Here is a 27,370-nt window from a genome sequence, read left to right as displayed (position 1 = left end):
CCGAGAGCGGAGCCGCCGCCGCCCCCTGCCCGTGTCCGCCCGCGGCCCGGCCCCCCTCCCGGCCCCTCTCCCGCCGCTCCTGGCACCGACATGGCGCGGGGGCTGCTGGCGGCGGCCGCCCTGCTCGGTAAGAGGGGAGGGAGGGCTGGCGGCCTGTGCAGGGGGCGGGCGGGGGGGCTCCGCGGGCTCCCGGGCCTGGGCGTCGCGGCCTGGGGCGGCCCCGGGGCGGCGGCCCTGGACGCGGCACCCCAGACGCGGCTGTGGCTGGAGATGCTTCGCTCCCGCCTGCTGCGGGCATTCCCGGGCGGGGGCGGACCCGGGGGGTCCTGGGCCGCCGGGGGGTCACCGGCCCAGCGCCCTGCTGGGGGGTCATCCCGCCCCCGCCGGGCCCGTGGGAGCGCCCGAGGAACGGGGAACGGTGAACACGGAGCGGGAGGAGGAGGCGGCGACTGTGCTTGGCTGTGCTGAACCGCGCAGTGCTCGGCAACGCTGGTCTGAGCACCTGCGTTGGATCTGGGGACAGCGCTCCGGGAAGAACCTGGAAACACGCCTTCAGCTCTCACGAGGCGTGGGGACGCGGGAGCTATTGGTGTCATTCCTGGGAAGTGGCACTTTTCTATAGGGCATGTAATGCTCGCTTTCTTAATGGTGTCCATCCTGTCCGTTTATCTTTAGTAAAATTTGAAGCATGTCTGGGGTGGAGAGATTTCAGTGCCTTGATGAGAAGGTTTGTTAATGAAGCTAGGCTGTTCTAGGAGGAAGTGTGTCTTGCTTGTTTACTGATAACTACCTTGCTCTTGGTTTCTTGTCGTGAAAGCCACATCACACAACGCTATCAGGTTTCTGAGATGTGGTTTTGGCAGCAAAGGAAACTTCTTCAGCAGCTGGCAAAAATATTTCCCAAGTAAAGCAGCAGTTGAGAATGGTTATCTGCTGTTGTTTTTGAGATACGACAGTCTTTGAGACTCTGCTGGTGTCTCTTTGGTAGTAAATATCTTTATCACTGTTGACAGTACTTAAGTTTCAGTGAGCCCAGAAGATGCCACTTGCAAAGGGCACTGAGCAGTTCAAATATCCAGCCCTTGCGAGCCAGTCTAGCGAGCACAGTGACTTACAGTGCTCCTTGACTTGCTTTTTAGGGCTGGCAACCGAAGTGTTGTTGAACTGGTGTTATAGTGGAACATGTTTGTGTGGTTTGTTTAATATAGCTACAGCTTAAAAGAAGAATTGCTTTTGTTTGCCTTCTAGTCAGCCTGCATGGTTTTTAAGTGGTACCACAGTTAATATTTTCTGCGGCTGTAGTGGCCTTCCCCTGATTAATCACCAGCTACAAACACCATTCAGTGCCTTGTGTTTGTCACTTTTTGGGATGTAAAATGTGGTGGTTTCCTGCATCTGAGGCAACAGACTGATTTATTTTACCCCAGAGTTTTTACTGATGCTTGGGACTTTGTACCAGTGTCTAGTAGCTTAGTAGCTGGGTGGTTTTTCTGCATAACTTTATCCTGCAGTATTGGGGGAAAATTTTGTGGTGCAAATAGAGACCCCCGTCTTGGAATACAGCAAGCCTCCACCATCTTCTGCCAGACTGTGGGGCTTGGGCTGTAGGTGAGGGGAGAAGAATACAAGGTAATGAAAATATATGAGCCGAAGTCTTCAGATATTTTTAGCTCATTTGCAGCCTTTTTTTGCAGCATCATTTGCATCTGAGTGAACACTGATTAGGGTAAGGTAATGGTCACAGGAGGCTGAAGGACTAGTATGAGTGAGTCAGATGTGAAAGCTTGTTTGGTGATGCCTTGACTTTGGGACAAAAGAAATTTTTTCCTCCTGAATAGTTCACCTCACCTCATTTACTCTTTCAGTTTTCCATTCACATTGAGCAGCAAGCTGAATATTTCACATGTCAGCATTAAGTATTTTGTGATTAATTTCCTCATAATATCAAGCATGCATATGGAATTTAAAAAAAAAGATTTAGGTAGTATAGTGGTAAATGCAGGGAAGGGAAAAGAATTGCCCCTCAAACTTACCTGCTACTCTTTGAAATACGAAGTAAGATGGTGCTTGTCTATAGTTGAGCATGATGAGTCAGTTGGGTTGTGTGCCAAACCCAGCAGAGCTGCTCGTGTTTTCCCAAGTTCTAGAGCACCCACAGATTTTTTTTCCTTACTGAAGCACAGACATATCAGAGAAAACATTTCTAAAAATCCAAGGTTAGAGTCAAACATGGATTCAGTGTTAGCGAGTAAATAACAAAGTGCTTGAGATTTGAGGAAGGAAAAATTAGGTTGTCAAAGTAGTGTGATGCCATTTCAGAGTTACTGAGACATAATCCACGAGTTTCTGTTGCACAACTCTAGTCCAAAGGGGAATTTCAGACCTTCCTACCAATGTAGGGATAGTTAAGAGGAACTTGATAATGAATTCCAGCCTGTGAGTAATTTGGTGCTGAATTGTTCTTCTCGATTTTGGCATCAGTATCTGTATGGAACTGAGATCGAGTAAAACTCAATTTTCACAAAATGTAACTGCTTTTATGTTGAGCAACTTTTGAAAGGTTGTTTTTTCCAAATGCTGCCCTTAACATAGTGTTTACTTGAGAGCTACTTGAAGTGTGTTGACATAGTCTCTAAGGATCTGAATTTGTGTGCCAGTCATCATGTGACATGTTACTTACCTTTGACTTCAGCAGCTTTTCTCACCAGTGAAGTAACTTATAACTTGCTGTGTGAGAACTCTGCAGGCTCCCTGACACGACACCTTGGGGATATGTTCCCTAGGTTTCTGTTCAGGGTCACTGAGGAGTTTCAGTTTTGACATAACCTACTTCTAGATTGTTCTGTAGTGATTAGGATGTTTTCTAATCAGTAGCAGACCATGAACTGAAGATATACCACTAGGTACAGAGGAATCTGACTCAAAAAATTAATGTTCTATTGAGACATTAACTGCTGTTATCTCTGATAAGCCTTCCTAGGTCTTAAAGATAATAACTTATTTCCAGCATGAAGGAGGCACACCTCACCTTTGCTCGTTGCAGTTTAACTGCAAGTTTGTCTTTGCTCTCAAGTCAGACATGATTATTTGGAAATTCCTTGAGAAATCTTGGATTTCTTGGTATTTATTCTCTTTAGCTTGGCAGGAGATTCTCTTGGTTATGTGAGTGCTGGTAGTTACACCATCTATTTGAGCACTCCCTTGCATTATCTTAATTCTATATTATATATTTAAAATATACCTTATGGTTTGGTAAATCAGAGTTTCATGGGTTTTGTGCATATGATTTTAAGACAGACTGGTGTCCCTTTCAGTCTCAGGGTAACAGTTTCCTAATCTTCTCTATCACTTGACAGCAACAGGGATTGTCAGTACTATTTCTACTGTAATTCCAAATGTGAGAGTTTTAGGAGCACCCTGGCTTTAGAGTACAGAATTTCAAATGTGGTTTAGCTGTGCAGTGCACACTTCTCTGGCTTGTGCCTTCTCCAGTGTTCAGGCGGGAGCACAATAGTTCACAGTATATTTTGTTTTCTTATTAAACTTCAGTGGTTTCTGATTTCTTAACAAGGCCAAATTCACTCTGTACAATATGGGAACACCAGTATGTCTTTCCTTGGCAGAGTTAGATCTATTTCTTTGGAGGACTGGGAGAGTAGTTTTACTCTGGCAGTTAGTTTATTATGGTTTTTTCCTATATCTTCTCCTCTGGGGAGACTTTCTCTTTAAGTTGTCACACAGTGCTCCTTTTTCCAAAACATTGTTTGCAGCTGCCAGCTGCCTTTCAGAATGTGTGTTAGTCCTGTGGTGTGGTACAGCAGCTCTAGCCAGAGCAAGTGCAGAATGGACTTGTGTGAATGCGGAAAAGGGTCTGGCCAAGGGAGTTTAGACCTACCAATGCACTCATGTAATCATTTGCTGTAGAGCTATCTTAAAGACTTCCTTACTCTAAATAGGAAGCCATAGAGAAGCTTCATGTGACTAAACTTGATGCAGTTGTGCAATTCTCAGGTCAAATTGCAAGTGTACAGCTGCTGGATAGCCTTTCCTTTGTAATGCCTTTGTACTTTTGTAAATTTGTTTATAAAGACACAGGTTATTCATCTGCCAGCTTGAGTTGAGAAACAAAATGTTTACTGCCTTAATGGAAGTCAACAATATCAAAACCATAGTCTGAGGCTGCATGGATTTGTTAGTTGGCAAGGATATATATTGTGGGGCTGAATTAGGACCTTGATATAGTCAGGCACTGCACCTGTATGAGTGCAGTGGGTTCTCTTCTCCCCTTAAGTACTCTTATCCATCCTTGAATTAAACCCTGTTCCCCCTTTCCCCATCTTTGTGTGTTCAGCTGTGTCCAGCAGCAGTTGAAGTGAGTCCAACCTTGTCCAGATAGCCAGCATTCAGTCGTCTGTGTCTCTCAGACGTGGACAGGTAAAATATAACCCCTTTTATGAGACCATCTTGTCTCTCTCAAAGTGTTTCATACATCAGGTCTGTAAAGGGATTTTCCTGCTTTCAGTTGTTCCTGAAATATTAGGGTTAGGAAATAGTGTGATCTTTCCAAAATATATTATTTTTTAATTTTTTTTCCTTCTGTACTATCCCAAGGTTCTGAATCCTAAGGAAGGGATCTCAAGTCAGTCTTCTGATAAAGGACTTGGACTAGTTGTCCCTCTGGGAATGGTGCTTACATTAGAAGATAGGTCATTCGAGGAGAGCATAACTCCTCAGGGATTTTTCCATTCTCTTCTCGGCACAGATTTAGGAGTCTAAAGTGGTGACTAAGGTTACCACTTTGTTCACAAAATGGCACTGAGATGACAGGATCATTCCAAACCATCAGAATGAGTAAATTACCGGCTTCTTTGGTTCACACGTACGATAGAAAATAAACCTTCTTTAGATAAGAACCAGCATTTCTTACCTCCTTGGATTAATGCCCCACAGATAGCAGCATAGCTGTGTGTGCCATCAGAACACCTGGGCAAAGGTGCAGGGCGACACATCGGTGCTGTAGAGCACTGATAGAGCAGGTTGTGCAGGGCTGGCATCCGTCAGCAATCACCCCTTACCTGCGGTGCTGCTGCACAGCAATTACAGGGTGTCTTTGTATGACAGGCTGTGGGTGTGGTGCTCCTGCACCTCCATCACAGTGTTTCTGGGGAGGGGTACACGGGCAGTGCTGCAGCCCTGGTTTACGTTCCTACTGCTGTGGGCAGTCGATGTAACTGCAAACAGTCCCATCTGCTGGGTATCTGCATGGCTTAAACTACTGATGGTGTGGAAAATGTGCCCAGGTTGCGGATGGCTTGCTGTCCTTTATTCCAACAGGGAGAAAGAAAAATGCTAAAGAGGTTTTCTTACGCAGAGAACATGACTATGGCAATAAACTCCTGATTATACAGAAGAAGCTTTTGTGTTTTGGATCCTTATTGTCAGTGTTCCATGTTTCTAATAAAAACTGGACACAAAGTAAATCATTAACTATAGTAACTGAGGTCCTCTTTGCAAGCAGACAATGTAAACAATTGCCATTAATATTTTTTAAAGCACAGGATATCTCTCTCCCTTAGTAGGTTTCCATTATATGGGAGAGTAACCTAAGGGTAGCTGTGCTTGACTATCAGGATTTCAGTTATAAGAAGGTTGAAACCTGAAAACATCTTTGTTTGGTCAAGAGATGAGGAATCCAGCAATTCTTAAGAGCCATATTCAAAAGGGCTTATATTTAGATTGTTGAGATGTGCTAGATTGTTTTGTTAGCTTTGTAGTTTTCAGTTTAAAACAAACAACTTTATGAAGTAGATTTCTTTAAGATAAATTGTTATACAATCAAGGAAGTATTTGTTTTGTTTGACTTATTAACAGTCTGAGGTTAAATAAATAAACTTTTGAGTTGGATATGTTAGATAAGGAAGGATGCTGGATTTAATTCGTGACATGTGTAGCTGTTTTAGTAGTTTTATCTTCAGTATTTTCTTGCATGAGACTGTAATTGCAGAAATGAAGTATAAATGGAGATGGTCTTATGATTTTCAGTTGAAAGTGTGCAGCTAGAATAAATATACAAGCAGCCTTTTCTTGGGATCCAGTGGAATACAAAGGAAGCATCTAAGCTTAATGAAACATCTTTTATGTTGCTACATTTTTGATGATTCCTGTACTAGGTATTTCTAATGTAGTGTTTTCAGCCAAGTGAATAACGAACCCTACAAAAATTACTTTTTGCTATTGAAAAGTCAAGGAGCTCTTCAGTACTGCACGTGCTCTGCCACGAATAGTTGTCAGATAGGATGCTGCAGTTTATTAAGAGGAGCTTTTAAAGTCTGAACTTAAGCATCTGGAAGTTGTATTTGGTTTTGTGTTAAATAGCAAAGAATGATATTGTTATCAGGTGTACTAACAGTATTCTCAACTTGTAGATAAGCCCAGATAGAATTGAGCAATATGTTATGTAAGTAATTAGAAATATTCCTGGGATAGATTGATTCAACATAGGTTTGCTTTTCTGTATTCTTGACATTTTGACTGTAGGCTCTTACTGTTTGTGGGCTGGTGATGATTCATGCCTTAATCACTAGTCAACACTGAAACTGCCTTCACAAAACTCAACAGCTGCTTTCCTGCAAGACCCAGTGAGCTGTTCCTCTGCCTTAAATTGGCTGGAGCAAAGATTAGATGGGACCTTTCTCGCTTCGGTGTCTTAATTTGTTCTTCAGTGTTTTTTTAAAAACTTTTCTTTATGTCCCTTATGTTTCACTTGGTTTCATTTGTGTTCCTCCAAGACTTTGGGAGCAGATGATGCTGCAGCACAGTGCTCTCTGATCACCATCCTGGTGCGTGTTGCTTCCCTTGCAGTAGAACAGCTCTCTTGCCACTTGGAGGACAGCTCAGTGTCTCGTGCTGGATGTGTCTGGCTCATCACTGACACTGCAAATCCATCCGTTGCTGAACATTTCTTAAGAAGGAGTGGGGTTTTAAAGCATTTGTTCCACACTAATGAAATCAGGATTCATATAATGGTGTACACTTAATCTTGCAAAAATCTAGTAGTTATGCAGGTGGTGTTTTTTACTGTTTGTTCACGCCTGTTATTTGTTACTTGAACTTGCTGAGGGTAATTTGTCAGCTCTTCATTCCCAGAGCTTGTCCTCAATTTATTGCTTTCTGGTACCTCTGCATTGTCTTTTGTTGTTCTCTGAGTCATCTGTAATGGGCAGGTCTGTCACATTTTTCTTTAGGTCAGCAACATTTTTCTTAATTGTTTTTTAGTTCTTTTCTTTCCTCTGCATTTAATTTAAAAACTTTTATCTTTCATTCTTTTACTGACTGTTACTTGATTAATTTTAACTTTAAAATTGTCAAGATTTTTAATAGCTATCAAACAAGGGAGTTGGCATGCCCACTGAAGGTTTTCATTTTAGCACATTTTCCAGTGATAGTGTTAGTTCAAGGAGCAATGGACTCTTATTCCCTACCTCTGTGCTGTTTTCTGCGCTATGCTAGGAATCTTCAAGAAGGTGTAAGCATCTTGTTTCTGAGAAAGCAAGTGCTTGCTTAAAATGTAAACAAGTTCCAGATGTAAATTCAAATTGAAGGAAACTTTGCAAATTGAAACTTCCATGTGGAAGAACAACACTTTCTAGTACTGCTATGAATTGCAATAAATAATTAATACGTATTCCTTCATGAACATTTTAAGCTGGACATAAAGGCAAAGGTAGGACAGTTTTTCTCTGAAATAAGTTTTGTACACTTATTTGTAAGCATTTTTTTCTTCTATCTATCTCTGACTTCAGGTCTAGACTTTTCAAACAACTGGGTAAAGTGTATGAATTCCAGCTCAAGTTTTGTCCTCTTTGGTGCTGGGGGAGGATATGTTGTTGCTAAGGGGAAGGCAGCAAGGGAAAATGCTTGCTGGGTGCCAGAGAAATAGTTTCCAATGTTTTCCTGCAACTGATGTGCCTTCCACCAAAGCCCAACTGACAAAAGTCCAGTTTTTCCTAGTAATCGTCTTAACACAATTGTACACACTATATTTTTGCAATGAAAAGTTTTAAAATTAGGATTTTACATTTTTTTTTTTCAATTTCTTGGGGAGGGAAGCTGGCTAATGGATAATCCCTCATCTGGATCTTTTTGCTATTATCAACAGTTAAATGGATTAGCTTGTTGAATGGATGTTTGACTCATTAAACCTTATTTGCTTGCAAAAGTGGTTTATGTCTTCCGGCTCTTTTTTTATCAGGTTTTCTGCGAGACTGAAGTTGTTGCAAATGCAGATAATAAAGAACTACCATGCAAATGGTGCACGCTTTTTGCAGTGAAGTTCACTTTGGGGGGCTGGGAGTTGTGGTGACAAATTGAGAATTAGAAAAATAAAAGGCTCTACTCTGAAGACCTGGAAACACCATGGTATGATTTCAGGTACAGGAGCGCTGTCAGTTATCCTTTGCCACAAATCAAGTACAGATAACCAGCTTTCCAACTGGATCCAGCCTCCACAACACATCCCATAGGTGAAGCTCTTTTGGCAGTGGGCAGTGGTCCAGGTCCATGTTGCAGTCAGAAAGGATGACCCTGTGCTCCTCTTGCTGCGTGTTCTTACCCTGTCAAGTCAGTACTAGTGTGGTCAGTTGTACTCAGTGTGCTCTGAGTGTTGGGGCAGCAGGGAAGCAAGTGGGGGAAGGCTTTTCTCTGCTTTTCCCAGCAGCTCAGTCTGAGTTTAGCTAAAACCAGTCAGGAAGATATAACCTCAGTCTGTGTCAAGGTCTTGGCCCCTTCTTCCTCTCGAGTGCAGAGAGCGTGATGACAGTAAAAAGAAGTTCTCCTGGCAAGGGTAGCATGCTCTATCATGCTATTTCTGGCAGTGCCTTCAAAACATCTGCAGTCAGTCCAAGCTTTCTAAATGCTGCATTCAGTGCGTGTACAGCTGAGTGTCCTGGTACAGCAGGAGTGAAGGGTGCATGGTGTGCTGTGAGGGGAAGGCTGAGCATTGTAGGCATGCAGGATCAAATACACTAAGTCAGGTCTGCCTGAAGATTGTAAAATAGTCGCTGTGTAGGGTGAACTCTGAGCAGCTGCCTGGAACGGTACGACTGGTGTTTGTTGCATGTTTTTCTTACCCTCTGAGGACCCAGCATGCCAGCAGTTTGGGTGGCTTTGTCTTTATAGATGAGTTGGTTCAGTTTGTCCTCTGCGTGTGAGTGATGTTGAAGCTAATATAGAGACTGCTAATACCCAAGTTTCCAAATTCAGCTGATGTTGAGGTTGTACTCCCAAATTTACAGCTGTACATATTTGTCTCCTTGGGGTCAAAAATAAAAATGTATGTGATACCAAGTTAACTACTTGTCATTCTTAACAGGCTTTTTACAGGTTTCCTCTTCATTTGAAGTGAAAGATTCAAGTGGTAGGATCTGCATAATCGCTGATTTGACAGTAGCCTTCTCAGTGGAGTACAAAAACAATGGGCAAAAAGAGGTAAGGGGGCTATTTTACTTCTTGTCTCTAGTGTATATAAAATGTGTGGGTATTTCTGCACATTCACAGTATTTAAACTTTCAGTAAGCATTTATGCATGAAAAACTGCTTCAGCAAAGATTTTTGCCCTCCCAGTCATGTTGCATCAGCTTTTCTTTATTACTGATGCTTCTTCTAATTAAACAACAGAGTTAAAACCACCCAAAACCATCACAGACCATACATGTGTGAAATTACTTTTGTGACTGAAATTCCAAACGAGTCGTATTGATAACTAAAATGGCTTTCACTGGAACTGTATAGGCAAAAATACTACCTGTTGTCTTTTGGTGAACTTTGTCACTTGGCAAATGTCTGAATTTCAGTGTAGCTACAGACTAGTGCAGTGCTTACAATATATTGCATAATCCACTTTTTCAGTGGTGCTGATCTGAAATCCTGCTGATAATGGTATATGTGTATATATACAGCACTCAGAGGAGACATCCTTTTGTCTGATTCGTACTGTAAACAGCTCAAAACTTCCCAGTAAACATTGTATTGGTCTTCAGATACCACATTACTTCACAATGTGTAATAAACTCAAAGTATTATATCCAGACCATGTAGGGTGTACCATTTGCTTTTGTTCTTGCTCAGTTGTACTACAAGAAGCAAAACTTGAAGTCTCCCATTTTTCATATGTATGGAGTTTGCCAGATTTTATTCATCTAGTAGAAGTACCTGCAAATTCATATTGCTGTCTTAGGAGGAAAAAAGCCTTAAGAGGTGCTATGAGTATGTACTCTGTTGTCCTCAAGGTTCAGAGAACAACATTCTTAAAGCTACTTGCTGTACACTAGGTAGACATCTTATAGCATGTATTAGTGTCTTCTGTATGTTTGTAACAGTTTCATAGGATATTTAAAAAGCAGTTGGGAAAAGCTTACGTGTTTTATTTTCTCCCCCACAGCTTGCACACTTCTTTCTTCCTCAAAATGCAACAGTAGATTCACAGAGCTCATGTGGTAAAGATAATGCATCTCATCCAGTTTTGGTATTGGATTTTGGAGCAGGACATTTGTTAAGCCTGAATTTCTCAGAGTCTGCAGATAAGTACCAAGTTGAAGAGTTAGTTTTCCGGTACAATCTATCAGATGCAGCTTTGTTCCCTAATTCAACTACAGGTAAAATGAAAACTTTCTGTTGTTATAGTATAACCCTTCCAGATGTAATACTGGCTTGTTTCTTAAATACTCTTACATACTAATGCAATGTAATCTTTCTACAGGAGAAGTGAAGACTGTATCACATAAAAGTATCATTCAGGCAAATATGGGCACAAGATACAGATGCATCAGCTCCAAGCAGGTCAATATGAAGAGTGTGAACGTTACTTTTAGCAATGTCACTTTGGAAGCCTATCTCACAAACAGCACTTTCAGTGTGAACAGTAGGTATCTTGTAGCAGCAAATGTACTTGATGAGCTAATATTTCCAGTAATAGATGATTTCTTTTTACGTTCTGACTAATCATATTTAGGTGGGTACAAACTGAATCTGAAGCTCTGATAGCAGCATCTTTTGAAATGAATGGACCTGCCTCAGGTTTTCTCAGTAGGAACGTCAGAATCCACGACTAGAAGATAGTGCACTGTGTTCCCATGGGTATTGTGCATGTACTGGGGAACATTCCTGCTGTCGATGAGTATGGGTGTAAACACATGCTGCAGTAGGTTGACTGGGCACATGGCCAGAATCTTAGTTTAAGAAGTATCTGATAACTTCCAAGCATTATGCCTCTACCAAAGTAATTTGAAGTAGTTACTGTGTGCTCTTCAGTCTTCTTACCCTCATGGAGGGTGGATCCTCATGTAGGAGTAAAGGGAGGATGGATGTGAAAGGATATAGCAGCAGTGTCCTAGAATCCCCTTGTTAAGGACAGAAGAGCCAGAGTACTATTTTAAGGTTACTGTGGATATTGCCAAAATAATGGTACAGGGTCCTCACAAACAGAGGGAGAGGAAGAAGAGCACATCTCCTGGGAGACTACTTTTAACAGTGTGCAGGAGCGTTGTTCTTTGCTTTTAGCACACAAGTGCCTAAAGTGTGTGAGGGGTAGGCATGCCAGCCTTGCTGTCAGCACACAGCAGGAACACTGGGTCTGCCAGCATAGAACTGTCTAATTTACCCAGATTTGATGGCAATGTGAAATGATGGATGTGAGTGAAAGGACATGAACTTCAGTAAATTAACAGCAGAGGTGTCATTTTCACATGCCAGGCTTTAAAAGTCTCTCAAACTTTGCAGCAGGTCTTTAGGTAATGCTTTACCGTTGTGTTTCTGAGCTTTTATTGTCTTCTGTTAGGAAAAGCTACTTGGAATTGTCTTCCTTTCCCTTGAGGATAAAAAAGGTAGATCATCCCACAGTTTCATTTTGTGTAATAATATCTGTTTTCCTTTCTCTACAGAGACGGAATGTGCTGAAGATATGGTCTCTACTACTACTATGGTGCCCACAACTCCTAAACAGACTACTAGCCAGGTTCCAGCAACTAGCCCAGCACCAACATCATCTCCCTCAAACCCTACAGTTGGGAAATACAATGTGACTGGTCCAAATGGAACCTGTGTACTTGCCTACATGGGCTTACAGCTTAATATCACCTATCCGAAAAAAGATGAAAAGGTACATTTTGGTTTTTTGTTTCTTGAAAGCCTTCAGATTCCTTCTTTGGGGAAGACTTGGTAAATTATTATAAGCTAACCTTTTCTTTAAAAAGCCTAGGTCTTTGTGGTGTTCATCCACCATTATCCTCTATTTGAATTGCTTTAACTTGGTCTAGACTAGTGACATTTCAAACAGTTCTACTAAAAGTGGTTGTTAAGGATTTTTTTCATTCACTAAGAGCAGTATTAAACTTGTCTATTGAATCCAGAAGTGTATGTGGGCAGAGGCACCTGCATGAAAACAGTGAATGACCATTAGAAGGAAAATTAATACTGTAAAACTGGACAGGCTTGTGACTTAGTTACCTTCCAGCCAGGACTGAAGAGGTTTAGGTTTGACTTTAATGCTTAAAAGCTACTTAACAGCTGATTTTAATAGCAAAAGAAAATATTTAAAAACACATGGGTTATGTAAGGTCCAGCCCTGGCACCGATTCTTTCCCTCCGCTGTTGATGCAGAGCCCAGCTTGCCAGCCCTATGGACAAACGCAGAGTCCCAAAGGGACTGCTGAAGACCCTCAATAGGAAACAATGGTGGTGCAAAGAAAAGTTACATTTATTTATGACGTTGATGACTGAGAGGTAAAATCAAGAACACTGATAGCTGGTGTGTGGCAGTACAGTGGCTGGTTATGATGGCAGCTGTGTTTTAGTCACTTTAATTGTGTGAAATTCCCTGAGCATGGCATTCTGGCTCTGCTGGAACAGCTGATTTCTAGTGTAGTGACCATTGAGGAGGTGGCAAATAGGTTTTCCAAAGTCACACGAGGATCCAAGGATACTGAAAGCTCTCTGTGTGATTGTTTAAAAGTATGCTTAACCCACAGCCCTTTGCAGATGCAAGACAGTGTAAAATCATGTACCGTGGACGAAGCTAGAGCATTTTGAACTGAAGTGACATGCAAGATGATTGTGCTTAGAGGTGGCTCCCTTAATTGCTTCTATATTAGGTCAAAGCAGTATTTTATAGTGTCTTGACCCCTGTGTAGTGAGGGGGTTTTTCCTTATGACTCAAGCAGTTTACTGTGGAGAAAGCAGCAGGTTACTGGCTGCAGCCAGTCAGAGCTGCAGAAGGCTTTGTTAGACATGCAGAGTTGCCCTTGGTTCTCTGTGTCAGCCTGGTAACGGGGTGCAGCTCTCACCAGCCTGGAACCCACACGGGTGTCTGTAGTGTACAGGCGAGCACAACACTGAGCACGTGATACGAGCCAGCTACACATTGACTGAGTGCAAGGTGACGTGTTAGTCTCTTCAAATGTCATAACTGATCCTCTTCTCTCACAGATGGGTCTGGATCTGCTGAATTTCGTACCACGTAATACAAGTGTTTCTGGGAGATGCGACAGTACATCTGCCTTGTTGAATTTGACTTTTGAGAAAACAAGGATTATCTTCCAGTTTGCGCTGGTAAGAATTTCTGCATAAAGAATGTAACAGGGTCTGCAGGACTTTTTATGTGGGAAAACTAACTGGGGAAAGTACAAGAGGAAAAAAGATGCAACTACAGGAAAGGGAATAACTAATTCCTTTGGTTGTAATACTAAAATTTAGTGGGTTTTTTACTTGGTAAGTTTTGTGAGAAAAGAATATGTTCATGTATGTATGCACATATACATATGCATACACAGAAAAGTATTTTGTTTGGAATGGGAACTTCTTTTTAAGATTGTACTGCCTGCTAAGGTTTCTTGCCCAAACTGGAAACAGCCTGTGACAAGTAGATATCTCATCTAATTGTACAAGTCTGGAACTGGATTTAAGTCCTCATCAACATTCTGTGTACAGCTGAAAGGCTATGTGCTTCTGGTCTCCTATGATGGTTGGGAATCCTGTTTCCCACAGCTCTGCCCCGGCGCTGTATTTGATCTGCGTATCCTTGAGTCCTTCAGTCCTACGCAGGACTGAATCCACTGTGTTTGTCAGAGAGCTTCATGTTCCTTTTAATGCTGATGGGATTGATCAAATGTGATGTGTTGGTGTTGAATAACTCTTCACAGCTCTGGGGTACCGAGATCACTGCAGTAGGCTGGTTAAGGCATGGGTGGAACTATGTCCGCAGTGTGGAATTCAAATCAACAGTTTGAGGGGTGACAAGTCCCCCTTTCTCTGCCTTCCCCTTCCCCCCCCGCAGCGTAATCTTTCCTAAGATGCATATCTTCTGTAGCTTTTCTCTCCTAAAGTACAATTAATGAACTCTTCCTTTGGATGCTAATCCCAGTTCTGAACTACCCTTTGAAAACCTTTCTCCAGATGCATGCAGAATCAAACCTGAATATTAACAGCTTATGTTGTGTATCATTACTTTAAATCACAAATACTGATTTGTTGGGTTTTTTTGGTTTTTTGAAGAATGCAAGTGCTGAAAAATTCTTCCTGCAAGGTGTGAATGTAAGCACGACTCTGCCTCCTGAAGCAAAAAGTAAGGACTTTTACGAATCTGCTTTCAGTGACTACTTCTATAAATATTAAGGGTAGCCTGTGTTAAATAACGTTAGAAACATTGGGGATGAATGTATCAAATTTTATCTCTATGAGCTTACAGCTCCTGCTCTTCAGGTTGATATATTAAGACTTTCTCTCACACAGATCCAAACTTTGAAGCATCGAACAACAATGTGAGTGGGCTGAGAGCTACAGTAGGGAACTCCTACAAGTGCAATTCAGAGGAGAATCTGCAGGTCACAGATGAAGCCCTTATCAATGTATTTAATGTTCAGATTCAGGTTTTCAAGATTGATGGAGACAAATTTGGACCAGGTAAGATGTTTACATAGGGCAGCCCCTGCCAAACCTAAGATTTGTGAAGTACACTTTGATATAAATATAATATTCTGTAGTCAAATATCAGCTTGTGGGAGCTATGCTTAGTCTCTGCCTGCCCCTACAGATGATGTGGGGGATGATTAGGATGTCCAAGTTGAGGGTAGTGTGAGAAGTATGTAAAAAGCTTTGAAATAGCTCAGACTTATTCCTGATGGTCCAGAGGAAAGTTAAGGAGGAGTGCTAGTTTTCCCTCCTAACTGTGTGCAGACAGTTGTATGAAAGGGGCAAAGCTGTCCCTTGTGACTATGGTTAAAGCAAAACAGCTGTGGGAGGAGTGACACAGATATTTAGGATGGCTAAGCTTGTATGTTATAGCAACAGCTTTTGAGGAGGAAACAATTAGTATAACTCAATATTGTGCATACAGGTAGTACTAGAAAGACTGCATCCTGAAAGATCATAGTTAGTGAACTTGGCTTCCTTTTCATTGTTGGCAAGCTAGAAGTTCACTTAAGTCAGTTTTTTCTATGTGCTGAGAGCAGTATCCTGAAGTTCTGGATGTAGCCATCTGTTGGTGCACTAGTACCTAACATGGATCTTTTTCTCTCTCTTCAGTGGAAGAATGTCAACAGGATGAAAATAACATGCTGATCCCTATAATAGTTGGTGCAGCCCTTGCTGGTCTTGTTCTAATTGTCTTGATTGCCTACTTGATTGGCAGAAAGAGAAGCCATGCTGGATATCAAACAATTTAATGATTTGCACTAAAATCCAGTGTAGATGAAAAGCAGATGAAAGAGGCTGGGGAAAAAAAACCCCCCACATTTCCTCTGAGCTAAGATTGATATTGTAAGGTAACATCTTTTCTTGCAAATTGCTCCTTTAAAGTCTGCTTTATTAAATGTGAAATCATCTTGCAGCATTTAACTATGCACAAAAATAACTTCTGAAAATTCTGGTGTTTAATTTTGCTAACTAGTTTAAATATTTACCCACTTAGAAACAAGCTAAAAGTTTTTAAGGGTGCTTTTTTGGAATTGACATAAGATCATGTCAGCTAAAGATTCCAGAGAGGGATGTTGCTAACTCACACTGACTCAATTTCAGAACTCTTAACAAAGGGAAAAGGTTCATTCTTTGCACCGTTGCCATCGATGATGTTAATTATACTGATGATGCATTTAAAAAAATTAGTAACAACTGACAAAATTGAAATTTAAAATCTGAACTTCACCTTGTCTCTTAGGTGTGTATTTTTTACTAAGCTTTAAACTCAATGCCTGGCACATGCAGGGTGTGAACGACGCAATACTCAAACCTTACAGGAACTCTTTATGATTGGACAACTCCCCTGTTTGATATTTTTGATGCTATGCCAGCTTGTTATGAGCTGGTACTTTTTTAAAATGGGTGTTATTTTTATTTACCTTTTTTTTGTAAAGTGATTTCAGTCTATTCTGTTGGAGGGTTCAGAGAGATCCTGTTACTGCACATGTGTACAATATAGATCTCGATCTGCTGATTCTTTTGCTTTAAACTTGGCTGGGGGGTTGTACACTTTAAGGATCAGTTCTTATGTATGCATTGCCTGTAACAATGCTAATAAAGACACTTTTTTTTTTTTCTGTACTTCTTAGTGTTGCTGATCATTCTTAAAACATTTGACCATTTGTTAAGCGCTGAAGTCAAGGTTTGGCTCTTCTTGGGAAGCTTCAAACAATCCTTAGTGTGGAGTTATGTTAAAAAAGTGCATAAGTTTTTTCTTTGTGGCACAAAGGTGATCCTTAACTGTGTATTTTCAGAACAGTCCTTTGTGCTTGGAAGCAAGTAAAGCTGTGTTTCAGTAACCTGAGACCTGCAAAAGTTAACTCTTCTATTATATTGCCATTTGCTGAGACGAGTCAGTCTCCTACGGGTCTACCCTGCTCAGCATCGCTTCCTGAAAATGCTGGTAAGGTTCTCAGTGTAAGGACTGTGTAAAGGCCATTTCATGCTTCATTTTGAAGGTAGGCTCTTTCCACAAAGTAGGAAGCACATCTGCTGAGGGCTGTGTGTTGTGTTGGAAATGAACCTCTGTGTTTAAAGCTTCCCTGACTCCCTCCTGCAGTCAGGCTCTGGTGTTCACAGTACCAGCTCCAAAGGGCAGGAACTGAGGCACATGGAAACATTGCACAGGACCCTCTTCCTCACAGAGAGAATGCATGGCAGTAAGGCTGATGTACTTTGGACCAACTTCTTGATGCCTTGAAGGTACCCGGAAACTATTGATTTTGCCAGTGGAGAACAATATTTCCAATACCTGCTGACATACTTGGACTATGGCACTACTAATGTCTTTATAATTCAGTGCTTGAGTAAAAAGGTGGATGTCTGGTACCATAAAGGACAGGATAGCTCAATCATACTTCTGAGGAGCAGTCTTTGCTTGTCTGGAAGAGCACTCATCTACTTCCTCTGAAAAAGTTGTCTTTTTTTTTCTGAGGAATGAAAGAAAGGCTGCAGGGTGATGGGGGGAGCCCTTCTTGGCAAGGAATTAAGTAAAAGCTGAGGTGTATCCACAGTAGTGCAGGGAGCATAAAAACCCACAAATTGTTGATCTCTCCCGTCATCTTCTCCTCCTTTTGGAAAGAGATGATTTGGCCACGAGAGGGCTCTGTAGGGACAAGAAAGCAGTTCCCTGCTTCCTGGCACCAGTATGGCTGGAAAGGGGCCGGTGCCAGGAATGAGAACAAATATTTTACTCTTTTTACACCAAGAAAAAGGTTCTGACAAATTAAATTAATTTATTTTGTACAAATAGTAGTGGTGTCACAGTTAATACAGTAATACATAATTTCATACACCTGTTTTCTTCTAATATTACAAAATGCCCTGGGACTTTTTTAAAAGGAGGGTCCTGACATTGATCACATTCTACACTCTGAAAAGACTTTAATCCTGAAAAAATTAAAACAACACACCACCATCAAACACTAACAGAACCACCACTTCCAGTTATCAAATCTGACATACAGTACAAAACACACTTACTTGAAAGGCAGGAAAAATTGGTCAAGTGTCAGTTAACTCATGGAAAGCTTAAAGTGTGCTTTAGTCAGTGCAAATAGAGGAATGTGTCAATTGCTGTAGTATCTGACCACCTGGTTATATCTGGTGAGTTATCCCTGAGAAAGCAACTTCTCCCTGCAAGTCTCTCGGAGTTTGTTGACTGTAGCCATGGACAAGCTTCCAGGGTCTGTGAATATTTTCTGAGGGTAAAAGGAGAAAATTCTTAATTAAATGCTGGCTTTGGACAACATGCTAGAATTCTCACATAATTCTCTCAAGCATTAAATCCCTGCTTTGATGTTCATACTCTGCTTACTGCTGTTTGGCCTTCCTGTAGCAGGGTAACATCTTCATCTGCTCTGCTGTAAAGACATGGTAAACCTGCAGCTTGTAACAAGTGTTGCAAGTCACACCAAAGCAGCAATACAAAACCTGAAGTGTGTCCAGTTAAAATTGTTTTAGAAGGCAATGGTGGTGGTGGTGGAAGGCAGGCATATTTAGAACATATTAAGCTGTCCTGGGTACTGCTACAAAGCCCCAATGTACTGTTAGTGTGCTGCTGACAGAGGTAGCTCAGGCTTTGGAACATACATAAACTAGTATGTTCCTACTGCAAAAATCAGTTTTGATTCCTCGTTATACTACCTCTGCTCCTCTCCTCTACCCAGGCTTTCCAGGGTAGTAATGTATGTGGATGTAGAAACTTGATGTATTTCAAATCCCATCACACATCTGCAATTAATTTTTCTTTTTTGCTTTGACTTGTTGCTCAAGAACAATACATTTGTTTCCACTTCTTCACCTAAAACTTCTAAGGGAAAAAAACTCTGAATCAATCTACAATTTTACGCACTTTAATCTGTGGTTAAGGTGTGTGGGTCCCTTAGTTCCCTGGAGTTGTTAAATGACAGCTCTGGAGATGAGATGATTGTCATTGAACCAGTTCTAAACAGCTTTCTGGTGAAAGAGCCTGCATTGCATTAAACTGAAAACAAAGGTTCTGTTCAGGGGGAGGGAGGCATAAAATACTCAGCTGTCATTGCCTGTATCTGTACTACTGAAAAAAAACACCAAACAAATCCAAACACAAAAGTACGTGTTTCAAAGTTACAGAAGAACCTAACCTAAACTGATCATTTAACTGTCTTCAAAGCCCCCTTACTACAGTAACTCAGATAAAATAAAGTGTTTTATTCAGGATAACTGCAAGAAAAAGGTAGTTGATTTTCTAAAAACAGCTGGTGTGAAATTTAACATAATTAAAGGGGGCAAGGGAAGCCTTTCAAGGATAAATGTTAGAATCAGCCTCTGAATTGGTGTTCTCATGGCAGTTAACATTTAATAAAACTCTTATTCTGAAGTGTTTATGGAATGGGAAAACCCCTCAAACATCTCCCTTCTAAATTCAAGCTGTACCTGTGATTTGTTTTTCTCTTGCTCCTTTAATTAAGAAACTCACAAACACCAGTAAGTTTAGCTTATTTTTCTTCTATATGAGCAGAAACAAAACACTATAAATGACATCCTACTACGACAGGCCTATGCACAGAGATCCAACGTGAGCGTGGAACTCTTGGGGGGTGAAAGTCACCCTCTGGGATATAGTTCTGTGTGCACTTAGCCAGTGATAGTGGAGTTGACCAAGTGACTTATGACAGATATGCTCCTGTTACTTTTTGCAGCTAACCTCTTTTACATCTCCATCTTCTGAGTTAAGCTCCAAATCTAACGTTTTATACCAATTTGGCAGGCACTGTATTAATAATTCTTACTGTGCAGATTGTCGTAAGACTTACACACTTTGTGTTCTTTTTGTCTGATAACTTGGTGCTACTGTTTTGTTCTGAACAGAATGCTTTATATTCTGGCACCACAGGGATTTATCAATGCAAGTTTAAAATGCACTTTGTGTCTGTTCTGCAATTACTCTCGAAAAAAAGCACAGGAACACAATCCATAGTTCACTGAAAAAAATGCACTAAAATCGTTATTTTATCATCAGACTTTCTGTCTTAACTGCTAAAAAGGGCAAAAAGAATTTTTTCCCCAGTATGACAAATAATGTAAATGGATTGGTATATATGGAATTACATAATAAGAAAAGTTTTTAGAAAGGTTTGAGTTTCTTATGTAAAAACATTCTTCATCATTTTGGCAATTCAACAGCTACATTTCTCCTAACTGTCTTGCTGAATGAAAAACATTTTTAAGTCAGTCTTGGGTTTAATTTGGAATAACTGAAAGCTGCAGAGAATTTACCTGCATGAAACTGTGACACTCTGTTACAAATGTTCCTTTGGTGATCTGCTTAAATTTTTCACAAATGTCAGGGAAATTTGTAGCTTCCAAAATAAAAGCTTGGTGTTGCTTAATCAGTGTTAAGGCCACACGAAAGATGATCTTTGACCCTTCATAGAATAAACAATCCCATATTCGGAGCACAGTCTGCAGGAAAGGAGAGAATTCAGATTATAGATTGACTCCCAATAGGTAATTATTACTACAGCAGTACAAATGAAACAATTATGAGTGTGTAGTAAGAGAAGTCTATGTTGCCAATTACCTCTACTGGAAGAATGTCAATGAACAAGCATATAAACCAGCGTGACACCACTAGGGTCCACATGACTCCGTGTCTTTCCATCAGCTCTGCCACAGCTGGAACTTTCATTTTCACAAGTTCTCCAAGGACTTCCTGATCCGTTTTCAAGCCCAACATTGCAGGACTGTAATAATCTTGGAGAGAAGAAACCAAAATTCAGGAATCTGTGGACATGATATTTTCATGCAATTGAAGAGAATGTTGTGTGCAGCTGAGTGTATAAAGGCACGTTGAGCCTATGAATCCTAAGAAGAAGTAAATTAAACCGAACCACAGAGATCTCTGCACTGTGGTCATACAGTGCTGCTCTTTCAGCCAAGGCTGATCCTTCACACAAACACTTCATTCATGCCTACTGAAGTATCTTCTTTCTGATGATTTTGGCAATTCTCTCTTCTTTCCCAAGGAAGGATAATCTAGGTAATTTTTAACTGCTAGCTTAAACTACAAAAGTTTTACTAATATTTAAACAGTTCAGTATAACCACCACCACCTCCTTCCCATGTTGGGTGGGCTGCACAACTCCCAGTCCACACATTACCCTGACAGGTAAAAAAAAAAAAAAAAAAAAAAAAAAAAAACAAAAACAACCAAATAAACCAAGCCAAAACAACCTATAGCCTTTAGACTGGGTCCAGTCACAAACTGAAAATGCGAAGTTCAAGATGTGTCAGCTGTGCAGGGGTATTGAAGGCTGGGTACTCCTTCTCCTAGAGTGTAACCTAGCCATTAATTTAGGAGTTTTTCCTCTCATTTCTCCAAGCCACAAAAATCCTACTTTTCGTAGAATAATTCTGAAAGGAAGTGAATGACAAATCCCTCAGATGACATCTCTTCCTGCTTAATTTACCTGCAAGACAGGGTTTGAAATTAGACCTACATCTCCTACGCCTCTGGTCACTGCACTAGACCAGAAAATTCACAGTAACAACAGAGCACACTCTGGCTGTCACTCCACAGCCTGTTTGTCAGGATAAGCATTTTCATTACTAAAGTACAGACTGAATACCAAGCACCTCAGCTCTATAAACAAGTAGTTCAGGGTATTCTTAAAGGAAGAAGAAGATTGTTTCAGTTTATAAGAGTTCAGATGCCCCATCAAGAGAAAAGAATTACACAGATGTTTAAGAAATTAATATTTTGGGTTTATATGTTGACAGAAACATTTAAGTTGAATTTGAAGGTTCCAGTCCTCAGAAGCAACATTGATGGTTCACTAGTGCTTTGCTGACAAGACCTATGTTATTTTAACCTTATTTACAGGAAGAAGTCACTGGTAACACAAAGCACCTTTCTATGCCTTTTTTCCTTCACTGATTCCAGAAAGCTGCGATTCAGGTTTCTCTGTCTTAACTGGTTTCTGCCAGGGTTCCCAGACACACATTGGCATAGGCCAATGGTTTATATGAAGGTGAAGGAATCAGAAAGAGCAAAGTCCATTTGCCTGAAATAATTTTAAAAAAGCCTCCCAGTTCCACAAATAAGTTTAAAAATATGTCCAAATTATGCAGTACAGTTGTAACCATTTTAATTTCTGTAGTGAAATCAAAAGAGCAGTTTAATACTCCACTCTTGTCTGTGTCAATGATTTTCCTGAATAGACACATTTTCGCACCCCACAACCTATTTGCTCTTCATTTGTCCTGTCCAAACTGCAGAAAATCTACAGGAGTTTTTAATGGCACTATGGAGCATTGCATTCAACCTTTAGGTATCTAGCTTTCTCTGTCTGAAATTCTTTTCTTTGCTCCCTCTGAAGACTGATATGTAAAACTACTCTACAGAGTTAAGAGTCACAGCCATTACATACATTCCTTTTAACCGTTTGCCTTTCAATTGCTTGTAGGGAAAGCTCTGAGAGGTAAAACACAAGTATTCCCATGAAAAAGTGTATTAAATCCAAATGGAGCTGTCACGTGACTACCTCAAAGCCAACACAAAAACCTCTTTCTCCATATGTTGTGTTAGTGTTATGCTCATTTGTGAATTGCAACGCATTCATCAGCTGAGCAGACCTTTTTAAAAATGCTTCTTTATTCGAAGTGAAAAACTAATCACATCTCAAGTAACAAATTACAAATAACAGAACAAGCCTTTTTACCTTTCCTACCCCTCCTCCTCCTCTCATACATCCACAAACTTTTTTTTTTTTTTTTTTTTTTTCCTGTGCTCCTGAGATGTGAGAGCACTTAAAAAACTTCTTCAAGTTACCGCTGTTGAATGTCCTCCGGAGGAAGGACAGCAACCCACTCGCTCTCTGCTCTGCTGCAATCATCCGATACGTGAAACCAACAGCAGCTGCTATTTTTAATTTGTACAGCAAAGCAAATGTCAGGATCTCAAGAACACAGCCAGACACCTACCCAGCCTTCTGAGCACTGGCAAGCAAAAAGTTAACAGACAGGCAACATGGATACATCACTGCATGAATAACCGAAGCAGCCAGGAAGCTTTGGCGTAAATTAAAATTGCATTCAAGTCTGTTAGATTGTACTGCTGGACAGAAGGGAAGAAAAAGAACTATTCATCTATCTGGGGCAGCCTCCTGCCGTTCCTCGTGGAGCAGGAGAGGCTCCCATGTGCCCGGGTGCACAGCACTGCAATGCTCAGCCCAGCGCCGCTGGGAGGAGTGATTAATGATTTATGCAAATACCAGTAACTGAGCAGCAGGGCTCCTCCAGGATATTAACTGCCACTTCGCAGCAGAAGTCAGGTTAAAAGAATCTATATCCAAGACATTCTTACATGTAATTATTATATATTAATTGTAGTTTCTTTGGGTATTACTACACATAATTAACATGCAATTACAATTTTATCTTTACTGTATATACACTAAAATGTATACATTTTATGCATAAATGTATGTGTCTAAATGTACGTATCTAAAATGTATGTATCTAAAGTTAGCTCTTAGCATTTCCAAATCCTTCTGAGATATTTCTGGAGGACCCCATATTTGTGCAGAACTTACCCACAGATCATTTACAAGGAACACCTTTCACAGTCCACATCTGGTTTCATTAAGGGAAAGTGATTCTGTGACTTGGTTCAGTGCCAAAGTAAGTTCAGTGGTTGGTAACATTTGGTTCAGTGCTTGGTAACATTTCACCTACATGGCTCTTCTATTCCCTTCTTATTTGCTAGAGATTCCCAGTCACTAAGCCTTCTGGAAATGTCCCCTCAGCAAAAATCCTGCAACATTGCTGCAAATGCTTCACTGTGTGCCCTATTTTTCTGATATTTTATAATTGCCTGCTCTGCCCAGAGTCCCTCCCTGAAGTCAAAAAACCCTTGTTTATAAACAAACCTACAAGGGACGACCTTTCCCACACACCACAAAACAGTTTTTCACAAGATACAGTGCCATCAATTATTTTTACCTTCCATCAAAATACATTATTTTATGTTCCTTCCATATGTAGTCTTACAAATTATTTGACATTTCTAGATTTGCATGATCCACATTTAATTTACATCTTAATTATTTTTCCCTCTCAACAATGTGGCAAAATAATGAGCAGTTGATGACCCAGAACTGACCCGAGTCAGTAACAGCTCCTAATCTGCCACTTACTAATTAAAAAGTAGGCTAATTATGTTGTATATCTGTTGATGTAGGTTGGTTTATAGGAAAGTCCTCTGACAATATCTTATTCTCCTGAAAAAAACACATAGCTGGATTGCTTCCTTTTATTCTTCAAATTGTCAAATGGAAGTGATACTGTTAATTTTTAGGTGATCACACATACATTACTTTTCATCACATCATCTTCTGGAAGACAACAAATACTTTATTATCAATTATTACTGTATGATTAACTTATTACTAAATTCCAGAAAAATGCCTAGATGAAAACTAAGTTTCTCAATTTGCAAGTGTGCTTTTTCAAGCTCCTGTAGACTGATCCTAGGCCTTCCATACTTTCCTCTCAGCTTTCCTCTGTGTTGCTTACCCACATGCACCTGCTTTGCCTAGGCCATTGTTTTGAGCACCTGCCTACGGACTTTGTGTGCCTTGTTAAGTTTAGGAGTGCCTGAGAGTGCAGCAGAGGGCAATGTGGGCAGCACCCTGCATGGAATTCACCCTTCCTCATCAAAGTCCTCACCACAAACAGCAGCACTTCTGCTGGGATCATCATCATCTTCTTCCTCTTGGAGTCAGGCAGCTAACAGGAAAAGATGGATTCACCAGCTGCCAGGTACTCGATTGCTACAGTACAACACAGGTGACGAGATGAAGGGACTTTTTTCCTTGTTCAAAGGGCCTTTTGTTACTAACACTGCACTGTGGCATCCAGTCACTGACCTGGAAACCTGTTCTAGCTCAGCAAAGAAATACTCCTTAAACTACACTTCACTGTCTCCCTGTCACAGTAATTAGCACCTCTCTGAATCCTACCAGGGAGTCCAGGACTAAGACATCCCTGTCTTCTTGTGCTCCAGAGCAATAATAAGATTTGTAGGAAATGAGGATAAAGCTTGTTAGGGACTGTATGACCTTGTTCTCTGATACAAATAGATTAAGAGCTTCCAAAAATAAAAGTTTAAGAAGCAGTACTCTTATAGCCTTAAATTATCTCTACAAGTCAGAGCTGCAGAAGTTAAAAAAAGAATCCTTCAAGTCTGTTGTGCGTATGTCAGGTTAAATATACATACTCCTACTGGAACTAAATCCTTAAGTGTTACAGAAATACCCAAAACAAGACCTCAGCTCTGCTGCTTATGTCCCAGCATTTCTAACTATTAGTTCCAGAGCTTACACAGCCCAGCCTGAGATAGAGTGACTTGTCTTGGTGATCCAAACCAAACTGAAAAATTAAAAATTAGCTGATTTAACTTTTCTCACAATCAAAAGCCATGCAAAATGTTTTATTCACAAGAATGTGTTTATAATGTCCTTGAGAGCTGTGTGTGTGTGATGAGGAGGGTGATAACATTCTCTCTCCAAACAGCAAAAATAGTTTCTTTTTATACCAACATGCAACATTCAAAAATGTCTCTCTGCTGGAGATGCACGTTACCATTTTCTACCAGACTTCACTGGAATCCAGAAGAGACAAACAGAGCAGGCCTAAGTGCTGACAGGCAAAAATCAGAGGTTTCCATGAATAGAATGGGCCAACTTCTTGAAAAGCACTCGGTTCTAGATTTTCTACATTTGAAGTGTAAACAGAAGCAGATTCCACCATGTGCATTTGTTGGATAAAAAAAAATCTTTTCTAGTAATCCTTCACTTGAAAACATATCATTTATCATGTCTTCTAAGTATCTACATCATGAAGCTGGCATACAAAGCTGAACAGCCTACACTGGGGAAGAAATCAGAAAGTCACAACAGGAAAAGGAGGAAACCCAAAAGTACTGCCAATTCCTTCTGCAGTAGCAGGCCAGAGTGACCCCCTGCAGATGTCCTGGCCAGAGCAATATCCTGCAGATATGTGGTTAAATGGCAAGCTAAAAACTCTTAACTATGTTATTTTTAAAACATAAGTTCCAAATCCTCCATGGAACTGAAAAAAAAACATTCAAACCCAAAAGAGGCTCAACCCATATTTTATCTTTTCCTTCATCAAACCAAGTTGACCCAGAACTTCCGTCCTGTAGTACTGAACTCACACGAGAACCAGCAGTAGCTGTATCATCCACACTGAGATTACACAACATTTAGCATAAAAATATTTTGGAGAATAACTTACTACTAATACCTTTTCAGCAAGCACAAAAAGGCAGTGGTTGGTGGTTTCTACATTATCCCATCCCATCTGCCTGTATCCATCTTTTGCTTATGGTCCCAAACTTGGAAAATGGATCCTGTGGTGCAGAAAGGGCCCTTTGGTTTCCCACTTCCATTTCACACAGCACAGGGGATTCTGAGCAGATGTAGTAGCTACCTACCACTTGGGAATTGAAGAAGGATGCTCGTTAATTAGGAAGACGATGGAAAGATGACATCCTTCCAAACACTACAGAAGGCAGAGATGAAATACAAAGAAACAAAGACTTCATATGTAACCTCTCAGAGAAACAAGCTGTAGTTAGGGGCAGGTTCAAATGCACAAAGGAAACTTTCAGACACTCTAGTTACAGAGAATGAAACTGTCTATGTTAACTGTTTATTGACATACCAGCTCTGTTATGTGCTGCTCAGTAGCAACATTTGCATCATTAAAAATTAGTTCAGTTTAAAATTATAGCTACCAAAACTCTCTCTCATACCTTAGATATAAGTCTGAACAAAATACTCTTGGGCCAGCTCTCCTCTCTTCCCTCTCTCCCGTTTTTGTATCCACTATCACTGAAATTGTAAAAAGTGTTTTTTTCACAGTATCACTTAGCTGACAGACACCAGGGGACACAGGGTATTCCCCACTCAGTTGTTTCCAAACAGCCTGGCTGGACTCCAGTCATTGCACTCCCTGAATTGTGCCTGCCTAAAGAGTTGCATGCTTTGGAGAAATCTACTGCTTACGGGGCTGTCAATGGCCCCAAGAGCAAAGGCTTTTAATTCACAAAACATTGACAGACTTATCATCAATTTCCTCAAATAGAGAAGAAATTCATGAACAAGCATTAAAAACTACAATTGCTTATCATGCCTGTTGAGAAAACAAATCAGAAAAAAATAAGTTTACAATTGTACAGTCAGTCTTAATGGCTGATGACTTTGGCTGAATAAGGATTCCTGGTTTTGTGCTTTTTAAATTCCTCCATGGGATTAGGAAGAATATTATCAGTTCACTGCACTGACAAGATTATTCT

At 40.6% G+C, this 27,370-nt stretch overlaps 2 protein-coding genes across 3 annotated transcripts in view; one reads left to right on the top strand and one right to left on the bottom strand.

The window, feature by feature from the left end:
* Nucleotides 1–6: 6 nt before the first annotated feature.
* LAMP1 (lysosomal associated membrane protein 1) lies at nt 7–16,587 on the top strand. The gene is made up of 9 exons (XM_027884617.1): nt 7–127; nt 9,371–9,486; nt 10,439–10,652; nt 10,757–10,918; nt 11,937–12,154; nt 13,480–13,602; nt 14,545–14,614; nt 14,782–14,952; nt 15,574–16,587. Exons 1-9 carry the CDS (start codon nt 91–93, stop codon nt 15,711–15,713), a joined length of 1,251 nt encoding a protein of 416 aa, XP_027740418.1. The 5' UTR covers nt 7–90; the 3' UTR covers nt 15,714–16,587.
* Nucleotides 16,588–17,718: 1,131 nt separating this feature from the next.
* GRTP1 (growth hormone regulated TBC protein 1) overlaps nt 17,719–27,370 on the bottom strand; it is a 33,444-nt gene continuing 23,792 nt past the window's right edge. Inside the window, exons 6-8 of one of the 2 annotated variants that reach the window (XM_027884618.1) lie at nt 20,570–20,742; nt 20,266–20,451; nt 17,719–18,206 (exon numbers count right to left, since the gene is read on the bottom strand). In XM_027884618.1, coding sequence (XP_027740419.1) covers nt 18,117–18,206; nt 20,266–20,451; nt 20,570–20,742 — 449 coding nt within the window. In that variant the 3' untranslated portion in view covers nt 17,719–18,116. The remainder of the gene's footprint in view (nt 18,207–20,265; nt 20,452–20,569; nt 20,743–27,370) is intronic. The other variant, XM_027884619.1, reaches the window with a different exon arrangement.

This window comes from Empidonax traillii, unplaced genomic scaffold (genome assembly GCF_003031625.1).
Source record: "Empidonax traillii isolate 1590-97213 ecotype Southwest subspecies unplaced genomic scaffold, ASM303162v1 scaffold151:size923898, whole genome shotgun sequence".
Classification (NCBI taxonomy): Eukaryota; Metazoa; Chordata; class Aves; order Passeriformes; family Tyrannidae; genus Empidonax; species Empidonax traillii.
This window is presented reverse-complemented; position numbering and strand designations above follow the sequence as displayed.

Coding starts and splice junctions, on each gene's coding strand:
- LAMP1 (XM_027884617.1), top strand. CDS start 91: ATGGCGCGGGGGCTGCTGGCGGCGGCCGCCCTGCTCG. Junction 13,603..14,544: donor TTATCTTCCAGTTTGCGCTG/GTAAGAATTTCT, acceptor GGTTTTTTGAAG/AATGCAAGTGCTGAAAAATT. Junction 14,615..14,781: donor TCTGCCTCCTGAAGCAAAAA/GTAAGGACTTTT, acceptor TCTCTCACACAG/ATCCAAACTTTGAAGCATCG.